Source organism: Stegastes partitus, unplaced genomic scaffold, assembly GCF_000690725.1.
Source record: "Stegastes partitus isolate 25-593 unplaced genomic scaffold, Stegastes_partitus-1.0.2 Scaffold1989, whole genome shotgun sequence".
NCBI lineage: Eukaryota > Metazoa > Chordata > Actinopteri > Pomacentridae > Stegastes > Stegastes partitus.
This window is the reverse complement of record NW_007579720.1, coordinates 4,311-20,408: the sequence shown is the minus strand read 5'-3', so window position 1 is coordinate 20,408 and position 16,098 is coordinate 4,311. Positions and strand designations below refer to the sequence as shown.

The window sequence follows — 16,098 nt, the reverse complement described above, 5'->3', positions numbered from 1 at the left end:
CTCTCTAACCACAAGGGTTTGGAATTGATTAGATTTTATCAACATCAATTACCTAATGTTCCCCGTTATTGATCACATCTTTATAATTAACATTTATATTCACAAATTTCCCATTTATTCATTATTTGCTGAGAGTTCTTAAACAAATTGCGTAATGTAAACTCAAACAGAGGCCCAGCAGGAGGCATGGAGCGCTGATGCAAAGTTTCTGAACCCTTTTGCATAAATAAAATCTAAAACTTTATCAGATTGTTTAAAAAACAAGATGACAAATATTAGGCTGGTCATATATTTATTGCGGAAAATACGCATGTGAGCTTTTGCTTTCAGAATCTAATGAGACCTTTTTGTGCAGGAAGTCCGTTCCTCTGAGCAGAACAGCTTCAGCTCTGGGATGTCGGTGGGTTTCCTCACATGAACTGTTCGCTTCCTTAATGCTGCTACTGGATTGATGTCAGGACCTTGACTTGACCGTTCCAAAACTTTCTTCTTCTTCGCCGATTATTTAGTGAACTCGGGGTTGTTGTCTTGCTGCGTGACCCATTTCTCAGATTCAGTTCACACACACACGTCCCGACATTTTCCTTGAGAATTGGCTGGTATAAATAAATCTTGGCCCAGATGAAGCACAACAGGCCCAACTCAGGATACCACCACCACTAAAGAGATAAGGTTCTTATGCTGGAATAATCTTCCAGCTTGTTCATCTAAACTTTATTAAACTGCAGACAGGCAGTAATGTTCTTGTTGTAGAGCAGTAGCTTCTTCTTGCCATGCACATCATTGTTGTTCAGTGTTTTCCAGACGATGGAGTCGTGAACATTAGCCAACATGAGAGGCCTTTAGTTGCTCAGAAGCTAAACTTTGCTCCGTCGTGACATCGTGGGACTCATCTTGTTCGTGGGCTGGTCTTCGTTGGTCCTGGGGAGGCTCACACAAGTCCTCCATTTGTCCACAGTCTGTGTGTCTGACTCTGGATTGATGGAATCCAAACACTTTACAGATGTTTTTTGTAACTTCTTCCAGCTTCATGAGCACCAACAGCTCTTCTCCGAGGTCCTCAGTAATCCTCCTTTGCTCGTGCAATTATACACTTTGGTGCAACTTTGCTGGAGTTCTGTCTGCTAAATAAAACAGGGCACCTTCCTGATTGTCATCTTATTGATTTAAAACATCTGATTCTATTTTCAACTTCGAATCACCAGCTAATCGTATATATTTACATACTTTTGCCACTTACGGATATGTGATTGTGGATCATCTGCTCAATAAATAAATGACCAGGTTTATTATTTTTGTCTCATTTTGATTAATTGGGGTTTTCTTTTGGTACTTGAATAGAACTTAAGTGATCTTTTAGTCATATTTAGGCGAAAAGACAGGAAATTCTGAAGAGTTTGCAAACTTTCAGCCATCATTGTATTAGCTAGAAATATATAATGTTATCAGGTCTGAGTGTGGTGATCATATTAGGCACTGATTTAATTTTAAAACTGTATTCTACAGCTCATTGAACCACAAAATGGTGTTTGTACAAGTCAGCTTTTTCTAATATTAGACAAAACCTTACATTGCCTACAGTCACATTACGTCACCAATTCTACCAGTTGCGGACATGAACAAAACTTCTTACATTAGCTTCGTTATAAACAGATATGCTACTATGGCAGCGCACTGGTGTGTGTGAGGAACTTCTGAAGGCCTCCTGATGTTTGTCCTGAGTGATTTAAGAGCAGATGCGCTCAGCAGGATTTGTCCTGTGATCGTGTCGCTACGCGCTCCTCTGTGTCTCCGCATTCAGACAGTCACAGGTCAATAAACCACTTAATTACTGCACTGCATCTTCTGGAATCAGAATAAATTACACCACATTACTCGGGTTTATTTACTTAAACATTATTTGAAGCTTGCTCACTGCATCATGATTAAACATAGGCGTCGTCTCTATTTGTCTAATCAAAACAACACGTCTTGTTTTTTTACTTTTCTGTCCATCCTCGTGTGTTTTCCTTCTTTCCGTAGTTTAATCAGACTGGACGTGGCAGTCTGTGCAGCCAGGCCATAATGCTCGTGACTGACGGGGCAACCGAAATGTACGATGACGTTTTTGAAAAGTACAACTGGCCTGAGAGAAAGGTGAGTCCTGATCTCCCCCCCTGCCTCCCTCTTCCTCCCCCTCTTCTGTTCTACACGGTGCTTAATTTTCAATGTTACGCGTCTTTTTTTTTTTTTTTGTTCCCCAGAATTTTCTGCTCGCGCTGCAGTTTTCTCGCATCAGGGATAGATGTAGATTTTAAAAGTACATGCCAGCTGGAGCTCCTGTCTGATGTTCTGAGGAATTGGTTTCTTACTTCATTACCACTCATAACAGTGCAACGTAAAACCCATGTCAGTGTGATGTTTTCCAGTGTGTTGACGCATTACTGCCCCACGAGGAATAAAACATTAGAAATCCACTGCTTTCAAGGGCATTGCATGTACAAGCAGCTCAGTCTCCAAGGCTCACCTCCCCACACCCCTCTGCTGCTGCACACTTCTTCCTGGACTGGGTTTGAAGTCTTTTGTTCGGCTCTCTTTGTAAACGCAATTGAAATGAAATGAACTGCTGTGCTATTCACGGAGCAATAAAAGCAACAGCTCAGGGGCTTTTGTTCAGTCCTATCAAGCATATGTGTGTTGGCAGTGTTTGGCAGAGCACGGGGCAGTGTTTGGCAGGGTACCCCTCCTCCACCCCGCCCATACACCCTCAGGCTCGCTATACGGCAGCCATTCAGTGTTTTCTATATGCTTAGCAAAGCATCTGGAGCCAATGAGCCGTGCAGGTCTGACAGTGTCATGCAGTGTTCTTTAAAAGGACAGTTGCCCTCATGCTCAAACCCCAGCAAAACAAAGTTAATTGAATTTAACTGCACAAACTGAAAATAAAGCAAACGGAAATAGACTGGCCAAAAAAGAAAGAAAAGCACCAAGTGTTTCCTCGCGAGGTTGTGAAAACCTCTTGTTCCAAAGTCAGATAGAATCAGGACAGGAAGATGAAGTGCGAAGGAGATGCATCACTTTGCATGTTTAAACAATAAAAGATAAAAAATCCTTCCTTCTTTGAAACTGCTGTCATCTTTGTGTCCTTTACGCAGGTGCGGATATTCCCCTACCTGATCGGTCGAGAGTCTGCGTTTGCTGATAACCTCAAATGGATGGCTTGTGCCAACAAAGGTTGGAGACTTTTTGATAAACACTTCCCGCGACAGCTTCGTATCGGAGCGTTGAGCGGCGTCCGATTCGGTGTTTCTGCGCACTAATATGATAGATTGAGGATGCGTGTGTGTGTTTGTGGGTGCATGCGTTTGCCAGTGCTGCCTCAGACTCTTTCTGCCAAGAGGCAATGAAGTGGCACTCGGAGGGGGTCAGGGGTCAATCTGCTCTAATCCTTCTTCCTGTCAGTGTCTACCTCTTGGCTGCTCGCTGCTGATGGCTCCCACGTGTCAGCGCTCCGGATGAGTGCCCTCTGGAAGGGAAAGTCACAGCCAGGAAAACAGATCACAGAGGGATTGTGGAATGACAAGCCCCAAACCTCCGTCCCCGCACAGACACCCACTGTGAAATAACCTTACGTGTCCGATGTGAAACATTGTCAGCAGCAGCAGGAGCTGACATCAAGTCAAATGATTCCTGAGTCGCTCTAAGCCGAAGCTCTGGAAACCTGCCGTAGAGGGGTTCAGTGCAGTGCGGCGATGTTGGGGGACTTCAGCAGGTGTGGAAAGCAGCAGAGCACTCCCACAACGTTTTAGGAACCGAGTTTCCATCTGATTCCATCTCATTTTCATACAAGTAGTTGGAGCAAAGAATCCCACACAGAGGTGCATTAACATTACCTTCACCAGCCTACAATGCATCATTAATAATAATAAAATGATGCAGATTACGTTCCTCTGGTCACTTTTGATATTAGCCTGGGTTTTACTGATATGTCAGCGGCTACTTTATCCTCATGTTTTTGGGGTGTTTACTAAATTGGGAGTAAAAAATAAATAAATGTGCACAATGTTGGTATTTAATATGCTGATTTCAGTACATTCAGATGCAAAAGGTTGAAACTGCATCACTTCCAGGATTCATACTTGCTGTTTTAGAGCAGCATATAAGCCTTTTAGTAGAAAATGTTATTTATCACTTGTGTGAATAATAACATGAGAAGACCAAATAATATTTTAGACACCTTATTTTTTGGTATCTGATCAAAAGGAATACATTTTCTAAAATTGAAACAAAGGCTGTGGTTGTTGATCGCATTTTTGTACAGCTTAGTTTAAGTTTTATATGCAGGAGGAGTAGACGGCTGTGGCTCAGGTGCTAGAGCGGGTTTTCCTCAAATCACAAACCTGGCGGTTCCATCCCCCGCCCCTCCACAGTCGAAGTGTCCTTGGGCAAGACACTGAACCCGAAGTTGCTCCCAATGGCGGGCAGCACCTTGCATGGCAGCTCTGTCGCCATTGGTGTATGAATGGGTGAATGAGAAACACGTAGTAAAGCGCTGTATAAGTGCAGACCATTTATTCTACTCTGTAATTGCAAAACTTCACTGAAGCAAAGTATCTGAACACTTCTTAAACCGCTGGATAGTGGTTCAGATTTTTTAGTTCGTAGTAGGGATGCACGATATATCGGCGACCACATCGGCATCGGCCGATGTTAGTGTTTTTTCAAATATATCGTTATCATCCAATTAACAAATTTAGCCGATGTGAAAAACCGATGATTGTTGAACATCAGCGCCTTCGTCTCTGCGTTTGATATCGCTGCTATTTCACAGATGTTTTTGCTTAAATGGTCCTGGACTTGAACGTTAAATATGTTTTACTTTTTTTATGTAATAAAGAAGACTGTGGTCTAATTTATTTTGAATAGTTTTCTCACAGTGCTTACTTATACTCATTTTTTGGTGTGAACAAAAATGTAATATCGACATCGGTAATATCGGTTATCGGCGACATCAGAAATCTTGATATCGGTATCGGCTACAAATTTTAATATTGTGCATCACTAATTTTGTAGTGTTGAGTGATCCAGATACGTTGGGCTGCTCTTGTGAGGGATGACTTTACTGTTTTTCGGAATCAGGGTTTTTGATTTCGGGGTCCGTGTGTGTGTTTCGATGCAGGGTATTTCAGTCAGATCTCCACCTTAGCGGACGTTCAGGAGAACGTGATGAGGTACCTTCACGTCATGAGCCGCCCGAAGGTTATCGATCACGAGCACGACACGGTGTGGACCGAAGCTTACGTGGACAGTGCTGTGAGTATGTTACGGTGCTTTAGGTGTTGTTTAAAGCTTTGTCCATGTTGTTACTTCATATTAGTACATACATGTATGCGTGATACAAACAAAAACAGGAATCTCAGACAGTACAATGCAGTTGATTCCAGCCTCACGTGCTTACAGCATGTGATGTTGCGATGCTTGTGTTATTTTGTCCATCCCTGTACTACAGACTGAGTGCACATGTGTGTGTCTGCGCTCTCGTCATTACTCTTTATGCTGCTGGAATGATTCTTCATTATGAGCTTCATTAATCTGCATGGATCTCCCTCCTAATGTACATCTGTGTCCACAAAGTCAATGCAGAAAGTGTGCAAACTTTAATCCACTGACGAGTCAATCTTTATGTGTTTTTCCTTTCGCGTCAGCTTTCTCAGGCTTATAAGGTAAATATCTGCATGTCATCACATCTGCACGTTCTGTTTGTGAACTTGTGTCGGAGTCTGAAGTAGGCTAAGACTCAGCAAATCTGAGTCATCTTGTGCAAACTAGAAGTGACTCGAGGTTAAATAGCTGCTCATCGTTGCTTCCTTTTCGTGCTTCAATATTTTTGAGGAAGCCTAAAGTGCGGTGGGTTCTTCCCTCTGAGGGGCAGGAACGGCACAGAAGCATTTATTGCACATCTCCCCAGTATGGAGACTATGAGCATGCACACACTGAACACACACACACACACACACACACACACAGAGACACACAAAAGGGTTGGGAGATTGTCCTCTGGAGTGTGTGCTCTTGTATCTCAGCCTCAGACACACCATTCATCATTCTGTGGATCATTGCACTTTATCTCCTAAAGCCCATAATAAAACTGACATTGGAGGGGAGACCAAGAAGGAGAGCGAGAGAGAGAGAGAGAGAGAGAGAGGGATGGGGGTGGAGGTGGCTAGGCGTCCATGGGTTTACCTGTGTGTGTGTGTGTGTGTGTGTGTGTGTGTGTGTTTGTGAAGACCAAAGCAGTCCAGTTTTCTCTTCCATTGTGTGTTATGATGAATTTAAGGACCCTCCATTCTTCATTTTGTCAAGCCGGCTTGTACACACAACCGTTCACAGCTCGCTGGCTTCATATGTATACACGTACACAAATGAACATCAACCCCACACACACACACACACACACACACACACACACACACACACACACACTCAGCTGTATCGACTCATGAGGTGAGGGAGCAGCAGACCTACTTTAACAGCGCTCATGTGCTAAAGTGTGTCAGCCTTCGTCCTCCTGAGCCTCACATGGCTGAAGCTTTGATCGGGGTCGTGTTTACATTAATTCTACTTTATTTAGAGAAATAAATCCACTCGTCTCTCTTTCTCTCTCTGTTGAATCAGTCTGTTGTTTCTAGATCCACTTCTGCCTGTGTGCTCTACCTAATTGTGTAGAGACCTTTATCTTAGTTATAGTGAAGTCCTGAAGCTGCTTTTATGCACCAAACTTATCTAATTAGGATTTTAATTTAATTTTAGATGAATTAGATTGTCTCCACATTGGTAATAAGCTACTGTACGAGGTAAATAAAATGAAATATTTTGTCATTATCATTAATTTGTTTTTAAAAAATAAGAATTGCAGTCGAAGTTTGTCTGTGGAAGTAGATAAATATTATGTAGTTGTTGTTGGTGATTACAGATATTGGATAATAAATGCTGAATAAGGATTTAAGCTCTGCAGGTGTGTGAGTGGTGCATGAATATATTCTGTTTCCTGTCAGTGTCGGCTTTGTTTAAAGGTTTAAAAAAAAAAAAAGGCTTTTTATTTCTTCAGCTGAAAGACAAATCAGGCCCAAGTCTGATGACGACAGTCGCCATGCCCGTCTTCAGCACCAAGAACGAAACGGTGAGTGAATTTACGTCGGTATCATATTTATAGTGAACTGTATTTTACTTGAGTTTGTTCTAATCTGCCACATTTATTTGACAAATTCTAGTGATTCTTCATTTTATAGAAAACCTACGATAAGCATATGAAATAAAATACCTTGTTATAGATTAAATCAGTGGCTGCTTTTTGAGCACCTTTTTGGCTTGTAAACACTGAAGAATCAGTGTGTCGTTGTTTTATGCGGATATGGTTGAGCTGTAGAACTTTCCACCAGAGACGGGTTTATTTCCCTACTTGGATTCTGACCGTTATTACCTGCAAACCAAAAAAAAAAACAGACAAAAGTTAAACTGATCTATTTAGCACAACTTTGTAATTTTGTCCTGCTGGCTAAAAACTGTATAGATTTTTAAAATACAAGCCACCACTTGAATAGTGACAATAGAACTGATCCGGATATGCAAACACTTCTTTGTTTAATTGCTTTTAGTTTTTGCATCCTGAAGAAACGCTCTCACTGCTACTGTTTTATGTAGAGCAAAATGAAACTTGATTTGATTTGAAAATGTGTATTACAAATTAATGCAATACTTTTTAACAATCCGTCCATGTAAATACGCATTTCTAACTTTAGTTTTAGTACATTTTGTTCATTATATTTCTGTACTTTACTGGGTGTTTTTACTTTTTATATTGTGACATTAGTACTTCTACTGCAGTGAGAATCTCCTTCAGTAAAAGTCAAACTCTACACAGAGGTAAAGGCCTCATTTCTGCTGTAGCCAAAACATGTAGGCATACAAATAAAAGAAAACTGAGATAAACCTTGTAAAATAATAAAACAATTACAAGAAAAGAGAGCAATTAAGATTCAAGATGTAAATCAATTAAAACAAGAGCAGCTACAAGTAAAATCAGACTAAATTAAAAACCTGAATTGCCCCAAGGATAAAAATGAGTCATATTATTATGTGTTGCAGGTGCGCAGTGAGTAAAACTAGATTTCCCAAGTTCAGTAAAAACACAGCCGGCCCCTGCGGCGTTTGAGTGTGCTCAGAAAGGATGCGCATTAAAAGACAGCAGTGGAGCCGCGTAAGGGGGTAAAGTGACTGAATATTGATGCAGCTTTTATCTAAAGTTGTGTATGTGTTTTGCATCTTTTTATGCAGAAGAACCAGGGTATTCTGTTGGGGGTCGTAGGAACAGACATCCCTCTGCAGGAGCTGATGAAGCTCATCCCCAAACATATGGTACGATCAGCTGTCTTGTGCTAAAAGAATGTGTTCATGTGCAGTTTTTCACTCTGCCTCACGCATCCCATTTTCTGTCTCTAGTTAGGGATCCACGGATATGTGTTTGCCATCACAAACAACGGCTACATCCTGACGCATCCGGACCTCAGGCCTTTGGTAACTCTCCTTAGCGTTTCTTCCACACCTGAACATTCCCTGACTTTACCTTGCTTTTTCCTTTCTTTTTTTTTTTGTTTTGTTTTGTTTTTGTCCATGCTATTGTAACCGAAAAAATATGATGTGAACGCCTCCCACGAGGACGCGCAGAGACAAATGTGATATCTGGTTAGGAGGGCTCGTATAGTCTGTAATCCCCACCTTTTCCTTTGATGTATGCATGCAGGGATAAAGGCCACTCATAGGGCTGGCTGGCCTGAGATTTCCCAGAGGTAACTTAACACTCGCTGGCAGAGACCACAGCCGCTCGCTCTGGGAACGCTGCTTCCTCAGGAGCCATGGCTGTGCTAGTGGATCTGTGTGTGCCAGTGTTAGTGCTATTCCTCTCTGTGCAACTGTGTGTGTTGGTCTGTGTTGGTTCTTCGTGAGTGTCTCTTTGTGGCTAAAACTGTGCTGTGGTTGTAGTCATTGACTTGTCGTCTTAATGTGAACCGGGACCGCGTACAGTAGCAGGGACTGACATGTACAGTTTTAATGCACTGATATGGGCTTGTCTGAGCGTGGATTTTCTATCAGTCATATTAATTAGTTTTAATTTACCTGACAGTGTTAATTTCACACTCGATTTGTTAAATAATTACTCAGCGATAACCTCCATAACAGTGCTTGAGAACTGTTATGGAGAGAGCACACAGCGAGTCTTTATTTTTAAAAAAAGACTGATTGCAGCAAACATTTCTAAATCTATTCATTCCCCGAATATCAGGCTCATATATTTGAAAACTGTGTGTGCAGATTTTACAGCAGTTTCAGGTTAGATTAGCTGAGCTGCGGTTGAACTTTTTAGTCAAATTGAAACCTCATTACAGTAAAGGGATCATTTAATTGGGTACATCATGTTCCTCTGTGCAGTATCAGCAGGGTCAGAAGAGGAGGAAGCCCAACTACAGCAGCGTGGATCTCTCTGAGGTGGAGTGGGAGGACAAAGACGACATTGTACGTGCCGAAAGTCATGCTATCAAACCAGAACAGGCTGCATGCAGTCAGTGCATCGTGAAACACTTTTGTGATCCAGTGACTTAATTTCAAACTGTAGCTGCATTACACATCCAGCCCTTTGATCAGTCATTACAGATCTCTGCATCAGATTAAATGAGCCTAGCAGTGAGTTTCCAGCACAGACAGGCTGCCTGATCAGTGATCCGGCCTCACCCTCTCTTTATCTCCCAGCTCCGCAACGCTATGGTGAACAGGAGGACGGGGACCTTCTCTATGGAGGTGAAGAAGACGGTGGACAGAGGGGTGAGGCTGCAGATTAACACGTTCTCCCCATCAGACAAACATTGTGCTCTCTGTCGTCTAAAAAAGAAAGTGGATCTCTTCTTCTTTCAGAGGCGCGTGCTCAAGATGCACAATGACTATTACTACACCGACATCAAAGGAACTCCATTCAGGTAGAAAGAAAAGTTTTATTACGTTCCCTAAATGACTTTTTTTTTGTGTGTGAGTTTACGTCTCGGTTCCAATCAAGTGTTAAGCGACTCAGGTTGATGCTCTTCAATTCAATTTGTGCCTCCAGTGTCGGAGTAGCTCTCTCGAGAGGCCACGGAAAGTACTTCTTCAGAGGAAACGTCTCAGTTGAAGCAGGTAATTCACTCTAAATCTGCCAATTACTGTATTAATAAAAGTCTGGACACATTAAGTGTTGAGCTGCCTGTGTGAGAGGCCTTTCTGAGTTCTGCTTATATTCACATTAGTGTCCTGGTTTTGGTGCAACATTGGAACATTAATACTCACAATTCAGTTTTCTGATCAGCTTCTACGTTTTGTACCAACAAAGAATAATCAGCAACCTGTACGAGATGTTTTACCCCAACAGTGCGTTATCTGTTGGAGCCCCAGATAACCAGATTACTCCAAAATAAAACCCCCTGATCCTAACCAGAATACTCGTGCACACATTAGCACACTCACTGTATCAGTCGGACTGGCATTGCTGAAGCGTTACTGACTTGTGTTTTTCAGGGCTCCGTGATCTGGAACAGCCAGATGTCGCCCTGGCAGATGAATGGTAACACAGGGGTTATGGAAGTGGGCATTCATGCGTTATGTAGGTTATCCCTCTGTGTTCATCGGGGATCTTGAGGCCTGTGATTTAACAGCATGGGGCTTCTTTTTTTCTTTTTTTTTATGGCACTGAAGGACCTACTGCAACACAGAAGAGGAGCACGAGCACCGTCACCTGACCCAGATTCAAGCCATCAAGCTCTTCATGACGGGCCGCAGACCGCACCTCAAATGTAATAGATTCAAATCGCCACCAGCAGCCTGTGTTAACTTAAAGTGGAATAACCCCGCTAAGTGTGAACGCAGCAAAGAGAAAACGTGTTGAATGAGAGGTTTCTGGTTTGTTAATGTGATTAAAGCCCCGGTGTTGCGTTCTGCAGGCGACAGAGAGCTGATCCAGGAGGTGCTGTTTGACGCTGTGGTCACGGCGCCGCTGGAGGCCTACTGGACTGGACTGGCCCTCAACAAGTCAGAGTAAGAACGCTGTGGTACCACTTTCTGTTCTCCTTCACAGCGACAGGCTTTAGGAAGTAGTTAGCACGGGGTCAGTCATTTTATTTCTTGTGATTTCTTGTAATTCAACGGTACTCATGAATGTTAAATGTTTGTCATTTAATTCCTGCAATAATCCAGTTTGTTATTATTAATAAGTTACATGCAACAAGTAGAAACTGTTCTTATTCCTGTTTATTCATATTATTATTCTTAATGTGATGCATTGATAAATAAATCTTTTATAACGCATCCCTTATGAGCCCATTTTAATAGGGAACACCTAAAACCATGTCCTATTATCACTAATGAACAGGTTAACCCTTTATGGGGCACGTGACCATATTTGGTAACTTCCTTCAATATGGCCGCCCTGGGCCTCTCCTTGACTTTGAGGAACCATTTGATTTAGTTTTTATATTAGTACCAAATTCACCACCTTACAAAAAATGTCACAAAACAAATGATCCAGGCTCTTTATAAACGCGTTGTTACTGGTTGTGTAAGTACCATGACCTCAAACTAAAACGCTTATAAATAAATGTTTGTTACTTTTTCTTTTGTTTATTATAAATTCCCTTTTTTTTTTTTTAACCGTAGACGGGCAAATTACCATATCTGGTAACTTCATTAATCTTGATTTGCAACATTTTTTTTATTTTTATTTTTAAGTCACAAAAGTAAAAAAGATATCTTGAAATATCCTTCAATAACGCCATAGGGTTTAAATGTTTGTTTTCCAAGTATTTCAAGGAGCGTCCTGTAAAGGGTTAAGTCCTTAGCTGAAGCTAATATAAAATATGTCTTTATCAGCCATTGTTACCGTTTAACTCTGAATTTTGCTGTTTTAATTCATGTTCGCACCATATAGGGATTTGCCACTGAAGATTATTTTCATTTTTGATTAACTCTCTTAACTATTATAGTGTTTTACACCAATTATTAATTGTACAACATTATGAGAGGTTCACAGGACAAAAAAAGCACACTACTGTATGAATACATGACAAGCAGGCAGGTCTGACAAGGTGTTCTTCTTCTAAATCGAGCTACATCAACTCCCTGCAAGAACTTTTCTCTAAACGCCGTTTAGTTTCATCAGCAGCAGATCAGTCACACTGCAGTGGAACATTATAAATTCCCTGTGTATTTAAAAGAGGAGCCTAGACTACATGTGATCAGCCTGAAATGTTCAGGAAAAGTCCTCAAAATGATAAGCAGACGTGTCTTTGTGGCACCAGCTCACCTCTCTGCATTACGCCGACAGGAACTCAGACAAAGGAGTGGAGATTGCTTTCCTGGGAACCCGCACCGGTCTGTCGAGAACCAACCTGTTTGTACCGGCCGATCAGCTGTCCAATCAGTGAGTGCCGCTGCTCAACATTTCTCTAATCAGTACTTACAGCGCACGGCGAGGCTGTGATTGTGCTTGATGAGTCTAATCCTCTGCTCCTCACCTCAGTTGCATTGTCTCTGCTTCCTCAGAGACTTCCTGACAGCGGAGGACAAGGAGGGAGTGTTTAATGCTGATCACTTCCCTCTGTGGTACAAGAGAGCGGCGGAGCAGGTCCCCGGCACATTTGTCTACTCCATCCCCTTCAGCACAGGTAGCAAAATGTGTGATCACAGCATTTAATGTGTGAACTGTTCTCTGAGTCCGTGCAAAACTTCATGAAACACGAGTTTATCTGCCTATTGCTGCCAAATCTTCTGTATCTTGCATCAAACAATCCATCTTATATAGTTTTCATTTCCAAGCGCAGGATTGTTCGCTGCACTTTTTGGAAATCCATCTAGTTGCTGACAGTCATTCGGCATATTAACATCTTTATCAGTCTCTTTCTGCGTCCCTCTCTCTGTTATGGATTGTGGTTTTTACTGGTGGGATGTGCAGCGCAGCTCGCCTCCCTCACAGCTTCTCTGCAGTTAATGTGGCCCTCGTTGTGTCTACTATCTGGAGGATGGAGAATTCAACTTCCCTCTCCAGGACATTTACCACCTTCCCCCCAGTTCATAACGACTGCATCCACTCAGGCTTTGCCATCATAACCTGAAATGTTCTGTCACTGCGCCGCGTCTCAGAAATACTGGAGTCATCTGGCTGTAGAAAAAGCTCTGACCGGACTCCATTACTGTAAAGTGTCGGACTCGTACTGCGGTTTCTCCTGAGACGGCCGACTGAGGCTGCTTGAGTAAAGAGCGCCATCTAGTGAGAGGAAAATGCAACTTGAGCAAGCGACTGAATTCTCCTTTTCTTCTCTAGCTCTGGAAAATAAGAGCGTGGTTTTGGCCAGCACAGCAATCCAGCTCCTCGACGACAGGAAGTCTCCGATAGTTGCCGGTAATGACCTCTGAAGCCTCTTTTACATCGCTGCAGCTCCGTTTAACATGTTAACACTTACTTTTGCTTGGTCTCAGCCGTAGGGATCCAAATGAAGCTGGAGTTCTTTCAGAGGAAGTTCTGGACGGCCTGCAGACAGGTAGTCACACTTCAGCCGTTGTTTTTACAAAATAAAAGCTTCCTGATTACGTGTGAGACTAAACTACTTCTGTTTTGTGCTCAGTGTACGGCCCTGGACGGAAAATGTAGCATCAGCTGTGACAACGAGGTGAAAACAGTTTCATTATTCTGTCTCATTAATACGATTTTTTGGCTTTTTTTTTAAAAATCTTTTTATTCTCTCTTCTCACAGGACATTAACTGTTACCTCATCGACAACAATGGCTTTATTCTTGTCACAGAAGAACAGTCTCAGGTACTGTGTGCATGTCGCCGTATACGTGTTTACATTTAAGAACAGAAGCTGGCGTAATGAAATCCCCTAAACTCTGTTATCTTAACTGCTTCAATTATCCTTAATGTTCTATCCTGAAAAGCGCTGAACCGTTTGTACCAAAGGAAAGATTAAAGAGGACATTAAAAAAGTCGCATTTCACTCTTCAGAAAATCCCGTATAGAGGCTTCGTTTGCATCACAGCATACATGTCAGCATGTAAAGTTGCGTGACTCTGCAGAGAAACAAGAAAAAACTCCTGCAAGATGTGCTGCCTACTGTATCGCACAACAGCTCCTCAATGTTTAGCAGCTGGCTGCAGTCACTGTGGGTTAATGCATCCCATTTTCCCTCGCAAGACGTTTCGGGCTCTGTGTTTCTTACAGCACTTTCACTTCCATCTGGTGCAAACCCTGTTCGCTTTACAGCCCTGAAATAACAGCTCGCATCAGCTCCTTATCTCCCGATCGCTGCCGCAGTCCCGTCTATAAGCAGTTTAAACACTTACCACAGGTTCAAGACGTCTCCATGATGGTGTTTCCATTGTTTTGTCCACCTGACAGAACTTCTCTCTCAGACAGGGCTCTTCTTCGGAGAGGTGGAGGGTGCCGTTATGAACAAACTTCTCCAAATGGGGTCCTTCAAAAGGTCAGAGACAGAACGGAACATCGATCAGTTTCTCTTGTTGTACGGGTCATATCTGATGCATCTGGCGTGCTGTTGTTTTGTTGGCAGGATCACACTGTATGACTACCAGGCTCTGTGCAAAGAGTATGCTGGGAGCAGTGACAGCGCACGCACTTTATCAGATGTAAGTGTGTGAGAGACGACATCAGCAGGTTGAGAAATCACATACAGTACTTGTGTGGTCTGTGGTGCATCTGCTTCAGAATCTGAAATCATCAGCGGAGATCGTTTTGATCGCTGGTGCCACTAATGAGAGAGTGAATGAGTGAACTTTTAAAATGACAATACATGTTTGTTTTTTGCTCTTTCAGCCTTTTTCTGTTGTCAAGTGGCTCCTGACTGAACTCGTCATGTAAGATTTATTTTAAAATACAGACATTTGTTGAATAGATTGATAGATTTGTCATTGAATAAGATCTGTGTAGCAGCTCTTGCAGTCAATATGAGCGACTTCATAGCAGTCACCACAACTGTTAACCCAGTTTGTGCTTTTGTTCTAGTTTTCTGCTCGAGTTTAACCTGTACAGCTGGTGGAACGTCGACCTCTCTGTTAAAGGTAACCACAGTGTGTGTTCGTGTGAGAAAGTGAGGCGACTACGTGAGAGTCTGAGCGTGAGAACAGAAAACCTCCTCTGATTATTTATGGTCCCGAGCTCCTGTGGTTCAGTGCAACCTTCTCTGTCACCCGTTCAGCTCAGAGATCTCGCGGTAAAACCATGATGGTGCCGTGCGACACAGAATACCCCGCCTTCGTCTCCGAGCGCACCATCAAAGAGACGACGGGCAACATCGACTGCGACGGCTGTTTTAGGTACTGTTCAGGCTCAGTCCAGTTCGTCTCTATTTATCCAAGTGACACAGCAGATTTTGATTCTGCCACTATGTCTGTTATAACTCTGGTTTCTGTCTGTGCTTGTGCTGCAGATCTTTTGTCATACAGCAGATTCCCAGCAGCAACCTCTTCATGGTTGTTGTTGACAATAAGTGTGACTGCAGCAGCGCTCCTCCAGTCACCATGGATCCCATCGAGATCATGTATATCCTTTCTAAACGAAGCATGATTGGTGGACAGACGTTGCTGAACACTTGGTTTATTTAAGTACTTGATGTGTTTAATTATAAAGATGTGTGAGAGTTTCTGACTGTGAGAAAACTCCTTCAGATATGTTGGTTAAAGGTTGAACTTTAAGTGAATCATGATGTGTGTCACTGACGTCCTGCTCTGCTGTTGACGCCCTTGACGCCTTTGAACACAACGAGTCACTAAAATGTGACAGACTGAAGTTTCAGAAGGACAGGAAGAAGCCTGAGTCATGTCATCCTTTCCACCCCGAGGTGTGAAAATGCGTGTTTGTCTGTGTGTGTGTGTGTGTGTGTTTGCATGTTTACAGTGAAGCTGAGCGCAGAATCAAACAGGTTATGTGCAAGTCTAAAAAAAAAAAAACCTCCAGACTGTGACTTGTTGGTTTTACGTCGTAAGGATAGAATACAGTGTGTTAATGTGTGGGCTGCAAGGTGGTTCGGT

The 16,098-nt window shown here is 42.5% G+C and overlaps 1 protein-coding gene across 1 annotated transcript in view; it reads left to right on the top strand.

The window, feature by feature from the left end:
• The window catches only part of LOC103373469 (voltage-dependent calcium channel subunit alpha-2/delta-3-like), a 33,201-nt gene that overhangs the window by 15,163 nt on the left and 1,940 nt on the right, over positions 1 to 16,098 (top strand). The window contains exons 12-38 of the mRNA XM_008303360.1: positions 2,023 to 2,136; positions 3,135 to 3,213; positions 5,159 to 5,292; positions 5,685 to 5,702; positions 7,088 to 7,159; positions 8,314 to 8,394; positions 8,479 to 8,553; positions 9,466 to 9,549; positions 9,784 to 9,855; positions 9,946 to 10,007; positions 10,133 to 10,200; positions 10,579 to 10,624; positions 10,756 to 10,853; positions 11,001 to 11,094; positions 12,380 to 12,475; positions 12,598 to 12,719; positions 13,376 to 13,453; positions 13,531 to 13,592; positions 13,677 to 13,721; positions 13,806 to 13,868; positions 14,464 to 14,534; positions 14,622 to 14,697; positions 14,885 to 14,925; positions 15,074 to 15,129; positions 15,267 to 15,384; positions 15,498 to 15,610; positions 15,826 to 15,908. Of these exons, the coding sequence (XP_008301582.1) occupies positions 2,023 to 2,136; positions 3,135 to 3,213; positions 5,159 to 5,292; positions 5,685 to 5,702; positions 7,088 to 7,159; positions 8,314 to 8,394; positions 8,479 to 8,553; positions 9,466 to 9,549; positions 9,784 to 9,855; positions 9,946 to 10,007; positions 10,133 to 10,200; positions 10,579 to 10,624; positions 10,756 to 10,853; positions 11,001 to 11,094; positions 12,380 to 12,475; positions 12,598 to 12,719; positions 13,376 to 13,453; positions 13,531 to 13,592; positions 13,677 to 13,721; positions 13,806 to 13,868; positions 14,464 to 14,534; positions 14,622 to 14,697; positions 14,885 to 14,925; positions 15,074 to 15,129; positions 15,267 to 15,384; positions 15,498 to 15,610; positions 15,826 to 15,908 (2,121 nt within the window). The remainder of the gene's footprint in view (positions 1 to 2,022; positions 2,137 to 3,134; positions 3,214 to 5,158; positions 5,293 to 5,684; positions 5,703 to 7,087; positions 7,160 to 8,313; positions 8,395 to 8,478; positions 8,554 to 9,465; positions 9,550 to 9,783; positions 9,856 to 9,945; positions 10,008 to 10,132; positions 10,201 to 10,578; positions 10,625 to 10,755; positions 10,854 to 11,000; positions 11,095 to 12,379; positions 12,476 to 12,597; positions 12,720 to 13,375; positions 13,454 to 13,530; positions 13,593 to 13,676; positions 13,722 to 13,805; positions 13,869 to 14,463; positions 14,535 to 14,621; positions 14,698 to 14,884; positions 14,926 to 15,073; positions 15,130 to 15,266; positions 15,385 to 15,497; positions 15,611 to 15,825; positions 15,909 to 16,098) is intronic.